Source organism: Takifugu rubripes, chromosome 3 (assembly GCF_901000725.2).
Source record: "Takifugu rubripes chromosome 3, fTakRub1.2, whole genome shotgun sequence".
Taxonomy (NCBI): domain Eukaryota; kingdom Metazoa; phylum Chordata; class Actinopteri; order Tetraodontiformes; family Tetraodontidae; genus Takifugu; species Takifugu rubripes.
In genome coordinates, this window is record NC_042287.1 from 1,354,459 (window position 1) to 1,366,009 (window position 11,551).

At 44.6% G+C, this 11,551-nt stretch overlaps 1 protein-coding gene across 3 annotated transcripts; it reads left to right on the forward strand.

Moving 5' to 3' along the window:
* Positions 1-3,252: 3,252 nt before the first annotated feature.
* On the forward strand, positions 3,253-7,286 carry tmem81 (transmembrane protein 81). 3 transcript variants are annotated; one of them, XM_003977559.2, is made up of 6 exons: positions 3,253-3,303; positions 4,167-4,388; positions 4,460-4,605; positions 4,668-4,783; positions 6,820-7,007; positions 7,083-7,286. In XM_003977559.2, the coding sequence occupies exons 1-6, from the start codon at positions 3,268-3,270 to the stop codon at positions 7,176-7,178; spliced, it is 804 nt and encodes a 267-aa protein (XP_003977608.2). In that variant the 5' UTR covers positions 3,253-3,267; the 3' UTR covers positions 7,179-7,286. The 3 variants fall into 3 exon arrangements, with proteins under 3 accessions (XP_003977608.2, XP_029690317.1, XP_029690316.1); XM_029834457.1 differs by having other exon boundaries at positions 6,820-6,970; positions 7,083-7,240; XM_029834456.1 differs by lacking the exon at positions 3,253-3,303 and adding an exon at positions 3,914-3,937.
* The last annotated feature ends 4,265 nt before the right edge of the window (positions 7,287-11,551 follow it).

Here is an 11,551-nt window from a genome sequence, read left to right on the forward strand (position 1 = left end):
TTCTGTCTTTTACCATATCAAAACTAAAACTAGAAGCAGCTCTCTGGCTCAACCAGTACCCATAGCAGTCGAGTAGATGAAGAGCAGAGCTTGCTGCTGAGCTTGAGTACTCAAAGGCCAAATGAAACAAATCAAGGTGGAAATGCAACAACGGTTGGAGCAAAAGAAAGCAAAAGTGCAGCAGTTAAAAGTGGCAAAAGAGCGGTTTTAAAGTTTTTGAATACACAACAAAGGCATTAATGACAGAACTAGCTCTTCTTGCTACAGAATGCGAACTGTACCTCAGTTGAATCTGGACGCTGCGTCATTCCAACCTTGTGAAGTAGCTCCTGGAATGACAATGTCCCAGGAGTCTGTCAGTCTAGCTCAAGCAATCAGCAGATCATTAAGCATGAATTGTGTGCCAGTCCCTGGACCAACCAGGTTTAGTGGTGACCTTTTAATATTTACAGATTGGAAAATGTTTTTTATGACTCTCGTTGGCATGAACTCCCTCCCAGCAACTGAGAAGATGTTTATCTCGAGGCACGCAAAGCGGTTGAAAGTTTCTTTTATCGAGATCAGAGAACAGTTATAATGAAGCATGGAATGTTGTACATTTATTTACATTTATCCATCATACAGAAAGCTTACAATAAGCCCATGAAATAGCCAAAGATCAACACAAATGATCCACTAGCTCTATGAGAGTTTGCTGACTTCCTCCAAAGCTGCACTGAAGCAAATGTCAGAGGAATAGCCATACTTAAAGAACTATGAGGAAAACCACAAACTGCTCAAAAAAGCCAAGCTCAAGCACACGTGGAGTAGAATACTTCTGGATGAAGTACACATAGCTTGCTACACTATTACTACCCCATTACTTCTCCACTGTTGATAAATTTCAAATTTGTGGATGATAGAAACCCCCAAGACAGCCAAAGCTTTCAACACAAACACACAACCAAAGAGTTCCACTCAGGATGAACAAAAAACAGACGGCAGTAAATATCAAGCAAGAGTTTTCATGGTCTACAGGTTTGAGGACTCTTTTCTGAGGGCAACAGCCATTTACAGCAAGCCTACAGCCAGTGGACAAGTCTGGAGGTCGTCCCCTCCAAAGCAACCATGGCTCCGGCTCTTCCTACTACCTACACTTGATTCTTCAGAACCAATGCAACTAACTCCCACAGAATGTCGCCATCGGATGAGTCTCCATCTTTCCACCTACTGCAGTCAGGTCTTCCTTGCATCATGTCCTCTTCGGCCAAAAGGGGAGGGTTACCAGTGAAGAGAAATATTTTATCTTGTTAGCATCTTTTATCCTATTAGCATGTGTTATACTATATGTTTTGTTTTATGTTACAGTTAGTTTAGAAGTTAAGAATACTATATACTCTTTAGTAGGAATACACAAAAGCAAGTCAGTTGACCCTTCCTTGACCTGAAGACTGGTCAGACAGTTGGAGCCAGCCAGACAGGAAAGGGTAGATCCCCATCGTAAAACATGACAACGTAGTTTACTGGTGTTGATAAGTTCCTTGGCAGGAATATGACTTCGGACCTGGCCATCTGGAGAAGATAATGGACAAGAAGGACCACACCAACACCAAAGGAGGCTGGAAGAAGAAGATGGGGTCATCCAAGAAGAAGGACTGGATTGGACTGAATTAGCATCAATAATTTACATATATCTTTCTATATAAGACTGGGTCAAGGGATAGTTAGGTCGTCAGACTTCATGCCCTGACAATTGACTTTGTTGTTGCTAGGGTTATGAACTGGCCCAGAGCTCTGTAATATTTGTATCTTGAATTGATTCTGTTTGCTAAATACATCTGTTTGCTAAATACATCTGTTTGCTAAATACATCTGTTTGCTAAATACATTTTAAAATTGACATTTGTTTACTTGAAGTCTTCATTTAAAGAACACGCGGATTGGCAGTGACACACGAGAGGTACTGCAATCCAACACCAGTAAATAGAGGAACCCTGGTAAGCTGAACCTCTACCTATGAACAAGATTCTCCTCTGAGGCTCTTTAAGGTATTCCCTAAATGTGTTACCCCAAAATCAATTATACGAAAAATAATTGACTTGAAAACAAATCAAAATCAAACTACCGTACCCACATCAGATTATACATCTGGCCCCATGGACCCACAAAGGTGTATTCAGCCTTTTTATACTACCTTTATACATTTGCATATATGAGTGGCCGACCAGGGCTTGACTGGAGTGTGGTGCATTCTATTCTACTGCGCAAGCTGTAGCGAGCGGTAACCAAATCCTTTCTGTTATTGCACTTTTAGAGTTTCAGCAGAATTACCCACCGTCAAGCTGGACAGTCAAGCTGGGTAACCTGATAACCCTGTTATATAAACATTATCATTTTACATTTAACATTGGTCAGTAGATAGTGGCAGCAGAAGGTACGATTAATGTCGCTGGTGTTTTTTTTTTTAATGGTCACGTCAACATCACTCAGTGCAAACAATTTTGACACAAAAAAGCTGAGTCGTCTTTTTAAATATAGTCATAAAGCTAATTTAGTGATACATAACCAAGCTAGACATGTTTACTAACATATACGCTAATGTGACTCACCACTCCAGAGGCATTTTCAGGTGGCTGATATAATTTTATGTTACTAGCATCCTTAATTTGACATCATATTTAAAATTCTTAAGTAGAGCAGCAGCTGCAGGGGTGGTCATCATAGCGTCACTGTCATTTGAGGAACTACTGTGTGAGGCGTGTGCCCCTGTAATATGGTTACAGTGAAAAAAAGCTCTTAATATGTTTCAAAGTATCCTTGATGTTAATACACCAAAAGCAGACACAATAATTACTGTTCATGACCCACAAAAGGGGAGCTGTGACTGGCTCATCAGATGTCGCCTCTGTGGCTTTAGTATTGTTTTGTAACTTGTTGCTGGGTGATCTAAATTCTTTCATTATCAGTTTACAGTAAATAAAGGTGTTTTCTGACTGCTTTTTCCACAAACGATGTATTGTTGAGCTGTTTGCTAATCGAACATTTTGTAGCTAAATCCAAAATGGCTGTCAATAAAAGTAATGAATGTTGCCCCTCTTCACTTCTAAATTCTGATTCCAACTTCAGGAAGTTGCAGAGAATCATCACTTCACTAGAGCCCAACCCCTGGTCACCCCCCCAGCTGATGTAAGACATGTGGCTTTGATCAAAGGTCTGGCTTTGGTCAAAGACTTGTGGTTTTGATGCAATTTCCTATTATAAGTCTGTAAATCTGGATCACATTAATAAATGTCTGCGTTGAATCTGGCAGATTGCATCTTTGAGGTAAAGTAGTTTTGTTGCTCAGAGTAATTTTTCTATAGGTGCTTCACAGCAACTCATAGACAAGAATCAGAAGATTCAGAAGCAGGTTTATTGCCATTGTTCATGTAATACACAGTATTACACAAACTAGGAATGTGTCATGGTGTGACGCTGCGACAATCAACATAAAGAAGACCACACTAGAATAAGTTAAATAAAGTAAAATAAGACATATATACATTATATACATAAATAGTAGGTGGTAAGAGGTATGTGGTAAGAAATAGTGCAGGTCCAAGCAGGAGTAATGTATTGTTCGTGAGTCCGACTGGCTGCTGTACATGGTGCTTAAGTGATAAGTCACTTGGTGTTCAGCAGCCTGATGGCAGAGGGGAAGAAGCTGTTCGTGTAGCGGGAGGTTTTGGTCCGAATGGACCGTAGTCTCCTGCCTGAGGGGAGGGGGGAAAACAGTCCGTGACCAGGGTGGGAAGGGTCGGCCGTGATCCGACCTGCACGCCTCCGGGTCCTGGAGATATACAGGTCCTGGATGGATGGGAGCCTGCAGCCGATCACCTTCTCGGCAGCGCGCACGATGCGCTGCAGCCTCAGTCTGTCCCTGACGGTGGAACCAGCGAACCACACGGTGATGGAGGAGGTGAGGATGGACTCGATGATGGCCGTATAGAACTGCGCCAACATCCTGGGAGGCTGTTTGAGCCCCAAGAGATGAGGAGAGAAGACAGAAATGTAGAGGTCACAGTTTGTTATCCTCTAGATGTATGAGAGAGGGGGTCATTGGGGTCAGAGGTCAATGCACAACTCTTCAAGTAAGCAATAAATAAATAAAGACAAATATATTTAAATCTCTAAAAACTTTCTTGAAGATCCTTCATCATAAAATGGCTCAACACAAAACTACGAGGCTGCTGCTCTTCGTGATCCTCCTCTTCCTCTTCCACCCTATAAGCCCAGCGGAGGTAGAACCTGAAGTGGAGGTCATTGTAGGGAGTTCCCACTGCAGCACCACCTGTGGGCTTGGACTCAGGAATCAAACATTGTGCCTCCTAAAGGACAGCCAGGCAGCGTTAGACGAAGGTGATGCTGAGGTAGGAAAGCTCAACAAAAAGAACCATGTGGGGTAACAAACTCCTGATGACTCCGAAATAATTTCCTGTAGGTGTCAGAGAAGTGCCGCGTCCGCACAGTAAAGTGTCTGGAGTCGTGGCAGTGTGGACTTCAGACCATGACCATGACATCTGGGCAAAGGGTGGAGCTGGACTGTCTGGGGGAAGTCATGAAAGCCATGGGAAGGTTCTCCTGGAGGTAAGGATGGCAGCACCAGTACTCCTCTGCTTGTTAAAACTGGAACATTCTTCATGGTCCAGGGTGGCGTGGCGATACGCTCGAGGAATAATCACCTCAGATGACTCTCTCTTTGCCCAGTGGAAGGCTCTACAGTTGGACCAAGTGGTTCTGGACCCCATCAGGGAGGAGAATTCAGGTACAACTTGAGGATTCACTAACACTCATAACAAAAGAGGTTTTCTTGGACAGTTAGGGGGTCAGTGGGTCAAAAACTACAAGAAACTGAAAGCTGTTGCTCTGAGCAGGTTATTATAGAATAGAAATAACTCACAACCACCAGATCAGATTAAGCTCGATAACCTACCAGAGTTGTTACCGCTAGAAACCCTGCGATGGAGTCCCTCCCCAGGCCTTCTCATGGGGCTTCCGACCACAAGGGTGGTTTTAATGCCTGTCTTCAGGCTGTGGTTGAGGACAGTCTCCCACCTGTCCAGGCCCAGCAGCTGTTTGATGAGCTTTGTCACAACTCTATTATTCCAACAACAACCCAAACAGGGTCAACGACAGAGCTTTTAGCAACAAAGAAGAGCACCTTCCTCGTGGCCACTCTTCTTGAGAAATGGCCTCTCCAGAAAAGTGAGGAGTGAAATAGTAAAAGCTAAAGTGAACTCTGAAATCAACATTGAAAATCAATATGGAGGTGTTGAGAGCAAAGAGCTCTGCAAGGACAGAAATCAACAGCCTGTAATTACGAACAGGAAGTCAGCCTGTGAGTGTGTGTGTGTGTGTGTGTGTGTAGAAAGTCCTTTACGGAGAGCATCACTCTCCCTTGTCTGTAAAAGACACAAACGGCCTTTGCAGGACTGTAAAAATCTGCTCTAAAATCTGCCTGAAGGAGGGTCCTGATGGACCACCTGTCTCTCCCACAAAGACCTCAACCCTCTTTGCCATGTTTGAGCCTGTGATACAGGCAGGTGGTCCATCCCTCAGGCCGCTGCTTCATATTACTTCATTGTACTAAAATAGATGTGAATTTTAGTGAGATTATGTTAAAGGATGTTGGAGGAAAATTAGTTTAAATTGTAGCAGACACAAAATGAGTGGCGTCACGCAAAGCCTGAGAGCTCGTTAGCTGAACAGGTCTGTGAGAGGCAGAAACTGCCCAGGAGAAGGTTGACCACTTACCAACCAGAAGACTTTCAAATATATACGTGAGAAATGGCATTAAATTAGCTTAACGGATGTCGGAGTAACACGAGTTCAGAACAAAGCTTTTTTCAGTTTGAACGGTTTCTCCCACAGGCTTCTGGGAGTTAATGAGAGACTTGAGGATCTATCGGCACAGCAGCTGGTTTTACGGGGGGAGGATTAATTAAGCAAATAAGAAAGTGATGTTTGTGAGAGAGCAGAGGCTTGTGGCTAATAAAGGATGATTTTTTTTATGTTTTTTGTACCTTCTGGGGAAGAGTTATGACAATTTGTTCGAAAAAGTTTTAAAGCGGTTTTTCAGCCTGCTCCTGGTCCAGCCCCCCCACCTGGTCACGTGGTCCCCCACTCACGTCTCTCCTACAGACACCATGTTAAATGAGTCAGGAGGGAAAATCCAGGCCTTAAACTAATGCCCCCACAGGAGACATGGGATACTGAAGGGTCGCAAGTGAATCTGGACCACTTTGGCTATATTTTAACATTTTTATGGTAATACAGGGTGACAGTATAGCAGAGCTGTGGACCTTCAAACGGGGTCAAAAGGCGTGACCTTTTCGAGCCCACTCCTATTATTCTTATTACAACGGTTTGTTGAGGGGTGTTACTCTCGAATAACTATACGAATACGAATACCTACCCCACTCCGGTACGGCAAACCTTGCGGGAGGTGGCGTACTCCAAAGCTTAAGAAAAGAAAGCCGTGTTAGCATAGTATTTTGAAATCACACATGAAAATCCTCCTCATCGAGCTGCACGTTTTGGTGCATATTTGATTAGTGTGCGATTCACTGTGCACAAGTTTGGCCGAGTTCCTACGGTTGGACCCAGTGGTCCTACAAGGCCCAAGGACAAGACTGAAATAGTTTGTAAGAAGATCCTAGTGTGACTTGCTGGTCGCTTTAGAACAGAGCTCACTCAGCAGATACAGGTGGAAAGGAGAGCTGGAGGGGAACATCACTCTCTGACCTGCATGATGTGAAACAGCTCTGAAAAGCTGACCTGAAGGACTCCCTGTCTCCTCAGGTACCTATCGCTGTGATGTGCAGGATACCTCTCACCGCAGGGTGAAACGGATCTACTGGGGAATCCGTGTTTTGCCCGTGGGAATTCTGAATCTGGACTACGATAGCTCTGCGGAACAGTGGAACGCCACTGAAAGCCAGCAGGAACAGAGGTCAGACGGATACGGCCGGCACGTTCTTCTTTACACAGTAAGGCTTGAGTTCACCTTGTGGGCTCCTCTCATTTGTGACATGTCTGTAATGGTGGGTCTGTTCACCCCACAGCTACTGACTGGTCTCAGCATCAGTGTCGTCGGAGCTGGACTCATCCTGCTGGGCATCTACTTTTTACAGAAAAGGAAAGGTTGCCTTCAGAATTAGGGGGGTAGACTGGTAGACTCAGCCCAGCTGACTCAATTCACACAGCTGCGAGTGTCCACCACTCCAACATGTGTCTGCTACTGTTACATTAACCCTAATATGCTAATATGCTAACGCAGGTGTCCCTAACGACAGAACAATAACATCTTCTATAAACTGTTACTTGTACTGCTTGGGCATGTTCACATTACCAGTAGTGGGTCTGAACTCCCTGAGAGGGGGTGTGGTTGTTCCCTCTCATATGTCATCACCTCGACAACGTCATCATTCCACCTTTACCTGCGCTAGAACGCTATGAGGTAAATAATGGATGGACAGCATGGATGTCAATGAGTCTACGGTGAGTCCCATTGGCAAAGATTCCAAGCTCAGCGAAGACAATGATGTCCACATTCGTTTAGAAGAGTAGGAGGACGGAATTTATGGCTTATCTGGAGAGATGCTAACAGAGGTCATTTGACAAGTTCGTCTAAATTATGGCTCCAGTGATCAGGCTTCTAAGAGAAAGAGTGACACCTGAAAAACTCCTGCAAATTTCTCCGCGTGCTCTTATGTCTTAAACTCCTGACAACAGAGGACAATAAGAACAGCACTGGCTCAGGAGGTTTAGCCAGTCCTGGGTGGCCATAGCTTCATTAGCAAAGTTGCTAATAAAGCCACTCAGTGTGTCCCAGGCTGCTTATATCAGTGTCAATAACTGGGGGCAGCACAGAAGCTGAAATCTGCTGCTGAGTCTCTTCCCCACAGAGCAGATGGTGGATCTGTTGATCTGTCCGTTGGCTGCCATGAACCATAAAAAGCTGCGTGATATGGCTACAGCATCCCGTGGGCGGGATTCTCCCGGCAGGATGGATGAGCTTCCATTAAAGATGGAGTAGCTAAAGTTTCTGTGATGAGATCAGACTCTGTGGACAGGATGTCCAGTGGCTCAATCACAACGCAACAGACAGAAACATTGACGTCATCGGCTAGTTTAGCGGGACAACGTGGGACATCGTTAATATTGAAAGGAGACCCGCATTGCCCCACTAGTTTCCCCAGTCAGTTGCAGGGCCATTCGGCCTGGGATCCAACAAGGACCCTTTCACATTGCCAAATTGACTCACGCGGACAACGCACCTTTTTCATGTGTTATTTTTTTTAAATTCAAGATTCAAGAGTACTTTATTGATCCCTTTAGGGGGTGTCCACCAGGGAAATTAGCAATTTTCCTGCTTTAAACAACTCTCTTTGAACACTGCTTCAGCCTGAAATATGCATCTGAAATATGAATGTACATTCATTTTCATAATCTTGATAAATGTGCATTCTTGAGTAAATAAACCATCCAGATTGACGGTGGTGACTGGAATGGAAGTGATTTGCTCAGTCCCTGATCGGGATCCGTTCTTCAGCAGTTCTAGAGCGCCACCACGTGGACACATCATGTCTTCACATCGTTGGTTCACCTGACCTGTCTGCTGTTGTACCCTGACCCTGACCCTGGGAGGACCCACACAGACATGTTACCAACACACAAGTTGGTAACACACAAAGACACAGAAAAGTCCTGGTTTAAAACTGCATTAATTGGCTGGATATCAAGATCCTGCAGTCGAGCTCATGCCGGTGATCAGTGACGGGGGAACTGGAACCAAAAGAACTCCAACGCTCTCATCTTTTCTCTCGTCTTTCCATTATGGTTGTCCATCAAATCCAACATTTGATGGATTTTGAAATCAGCTGGTAGAGATGAAGCATGCTGAAGATCTCAGCATCATGATTTGGTTTCTATGGCTTCCCTCAGGGGTCTCCATAGGGAATCCTCCTCCATCTCCTCTGTCTGCACCCTCTTCTCTCACGCCTGTTACCTTCATGTCCACTTTAACTACGTCCATAAATGTCCCCTAAGGTCTTCCTCTCGACCGCCTTCCTGGCATTCCCAACCTCAGCAGCCTTTAGCCAGCAGGGGGCAGTGTTGACTGAGAGAAGGTTGGGAGTCACAGCGCGGCCACAGAGGAAGAGATGCTTTCAATCTTCCAGAAACACGTGGCTTCATCTCTCATTTGTCAAATCAGTTGATGTTCATGACTGCACCTGCTTATCTTCTCTCTGAAGCCTGAGATTAGACTTCAAACCTTCCTGTTTGAGAAAGCTGATAGTTAGTAATTCTGTAGTTCCAGTTATTATTCTAATCAGACTAATTATCATACTTAGAGGGTTGTCTAATCATTAGGTTAACATCTTAGTTCTGCTGCTAGAGGCCGAGGCTGCAGGGGTCCAGAAACATGATCACCTGATCACCAGGATGCTGGAACCCTGCTGGGTCATGGCTGCCTCTCCTCTCCTCTCCTCTCCTCTCCTCTCCTCTCCTCTCCTCTCCTCTCCTCTCCTCTCCTCTCCTCACCTCCCCCCTCCTCTCCTCTCCCCTCCTCTCCTGTCCTCTCCTCACCTCTCCCCTCCTCTCTTCTTTCTCCCCTCTTCTCCTCTCCTCTCCTCACCTCTCCCCTCCTCTGCTCTCCTCTCCTCCCATCACCTCCCCTCCCCTGGAAGGACTGGAGGCCAGTGGCCCTCCTCTGTACCAACTATAGAGGTTTTTCCAGAGCTCTATCCAACATTTTTAATAAGACACAATTGATGCTTGTAGATATTTTAATGTAAACAGGGCTGAGCGCAGATCCCAGCGGCACCAGAGCCACATCCTTGGTCCTCCTTGTAGTGGCTCCCTTTGGTCTTGACAAAACAGCCCGCAAAAATAAATAAAGGTTCTTTCTGAATGTATTTTTTATTATATGTTATTATCATTTGTTTATTTTGTTCCACAGTTATCTTGGATTTTGAGTTAATACCATCTCATTTAAAAAAAGAATTTTTTTAGTTTTATGTCAACTAGAATAAAGGTCACATCACTTTTAATAGTCCTCGCCTGCAATAACCATGAAAAATCCCAAAAAAGAAGTCTTAGAAGAAAAGAGAGTTTAATTCAGTGTAAGTATGCTGCTAAAGAATGTGCTTGATATGTGGCTAGAAATTAACAAACAATAAAAAAGGAACGTTGAAAGACATTTTCAAAATGAGCAGCATTCGCTGAAAAACAAGAAGCGAACGAGAGCAGCTATCTCCAGAAGTGGCTCGGCTCCCAGTCAACTACAGCTGGTAGTTTAGTTGTTAGCTCAGGAGATCTTAAAGAGGGGGAAGCCATTCACAGACAGTGAACACATAAAAGAGTCATTCATAAAAATATCAGATATAGATCAGCTCTATTCCCTGACTTTAAAAACAAATGAGAAATTGTTCATAAAAAGATTAAAAGTTCATACGTTCTATTATTTTTTGCAGGTCTAGACTATTTTTACTTGGCAAAAGAAGGAGGGAAAATGGCTCTTTTGATAATAAAGGTTGCAGACCACTTCGGCACAGAGGGATATGAGAGGAAAAGGTGTGAGGGAGGGAAGAAGAAAGTGTGTGCCAGGCAACTTCAGTGGAGATTGTTGCTGCATCAGTTGCCATATAGGGGAATAGTTCTGGTCATCTCAACACTTTGGCACAGGCTCATGCCAGGATAGATCTTTGAATTTCTATCCTGGATTTCTTTTGGTCTGGCTGGCACGGGGTAAGGGCTGCTGTCCTCTACCTGCCTGCGGAGGAAGGAGGTCAGGGGCTAGTTGATATGGGATGATGGGACATGCCTGCAACACCTCCCTAAGGACACATCCAGGTGACATCTGAAACAGGTCAGCAGAAGCCACCTCAGCTGACTTCTCTCGATGTGATGGAGCAGCGGTTCTACTCCAAGCTCCTCTTAAGTGACTGAGCTTCCATCCTATCTCTAAAGGAGCGCCCAGACAACCTGTGGAGGAAATTCCTTTTGGCCCTTTGTCCTTATAGTCACTACCCAAAGATCATGACCATAGCTGAGAGTAGGAGCAAAGGCTGACGGTAAATCAAGCTCTTTCTTAACCATAACAGCCCAGTAGACTGACCGCATCACTGCAGAGGCTGCACCAATCTGCCTGTCAGTCTTTCCCTCACTGATGAGCCCCGAACTCCTCCACTTGAGACAGGACCTGTTGAAAGGTGCTGATTCTCATCCCATCTGCCTTACACTTGGCTGCAAACCTGCCCCAGTACATGCTGTAGGTCCTGGCTTGATAAAGATGACAGGACATCATCCTAATCCCTAAAAAGGTTATTCTTGGGGAAATGCCTGAAGAATAGGTGACCCATCTGCTGAGTTATGTTTTTTATGTTTTATCTTCTATTAAATTTGTAGATCTGTCCATAAAAATTCTGTCAATAAAAATTATAAACAGAACCAACAACAAATGACAGCCCCGCTGAAGACCATCATGCACCAGAGACAGTTCTGACTTACTGCCGACATTGCAATCCAA

Coding starts and splice junctions, on each gene's coding strand:
- tmem81 (XM_003977559.2), top strand. CDS start 3,268: ATGTCTGCGTTGAATCTGGCAGATTGCATCTTTGAG. Junction 3,304..4,166: donor TGGCAGATTGCATCTTTGAG/GTAAAGTAGTTT, acceptor ACTTTCTTGAAG/ATCCTTCATCATAAAATGGC. Junction 7,008..7,082: donor GGCACGTTCTTCTTTACACA/GTAAGGCTTGAG, acceptor TTCACCCCACAG/CTACTGACTGGTCTCAGCAT.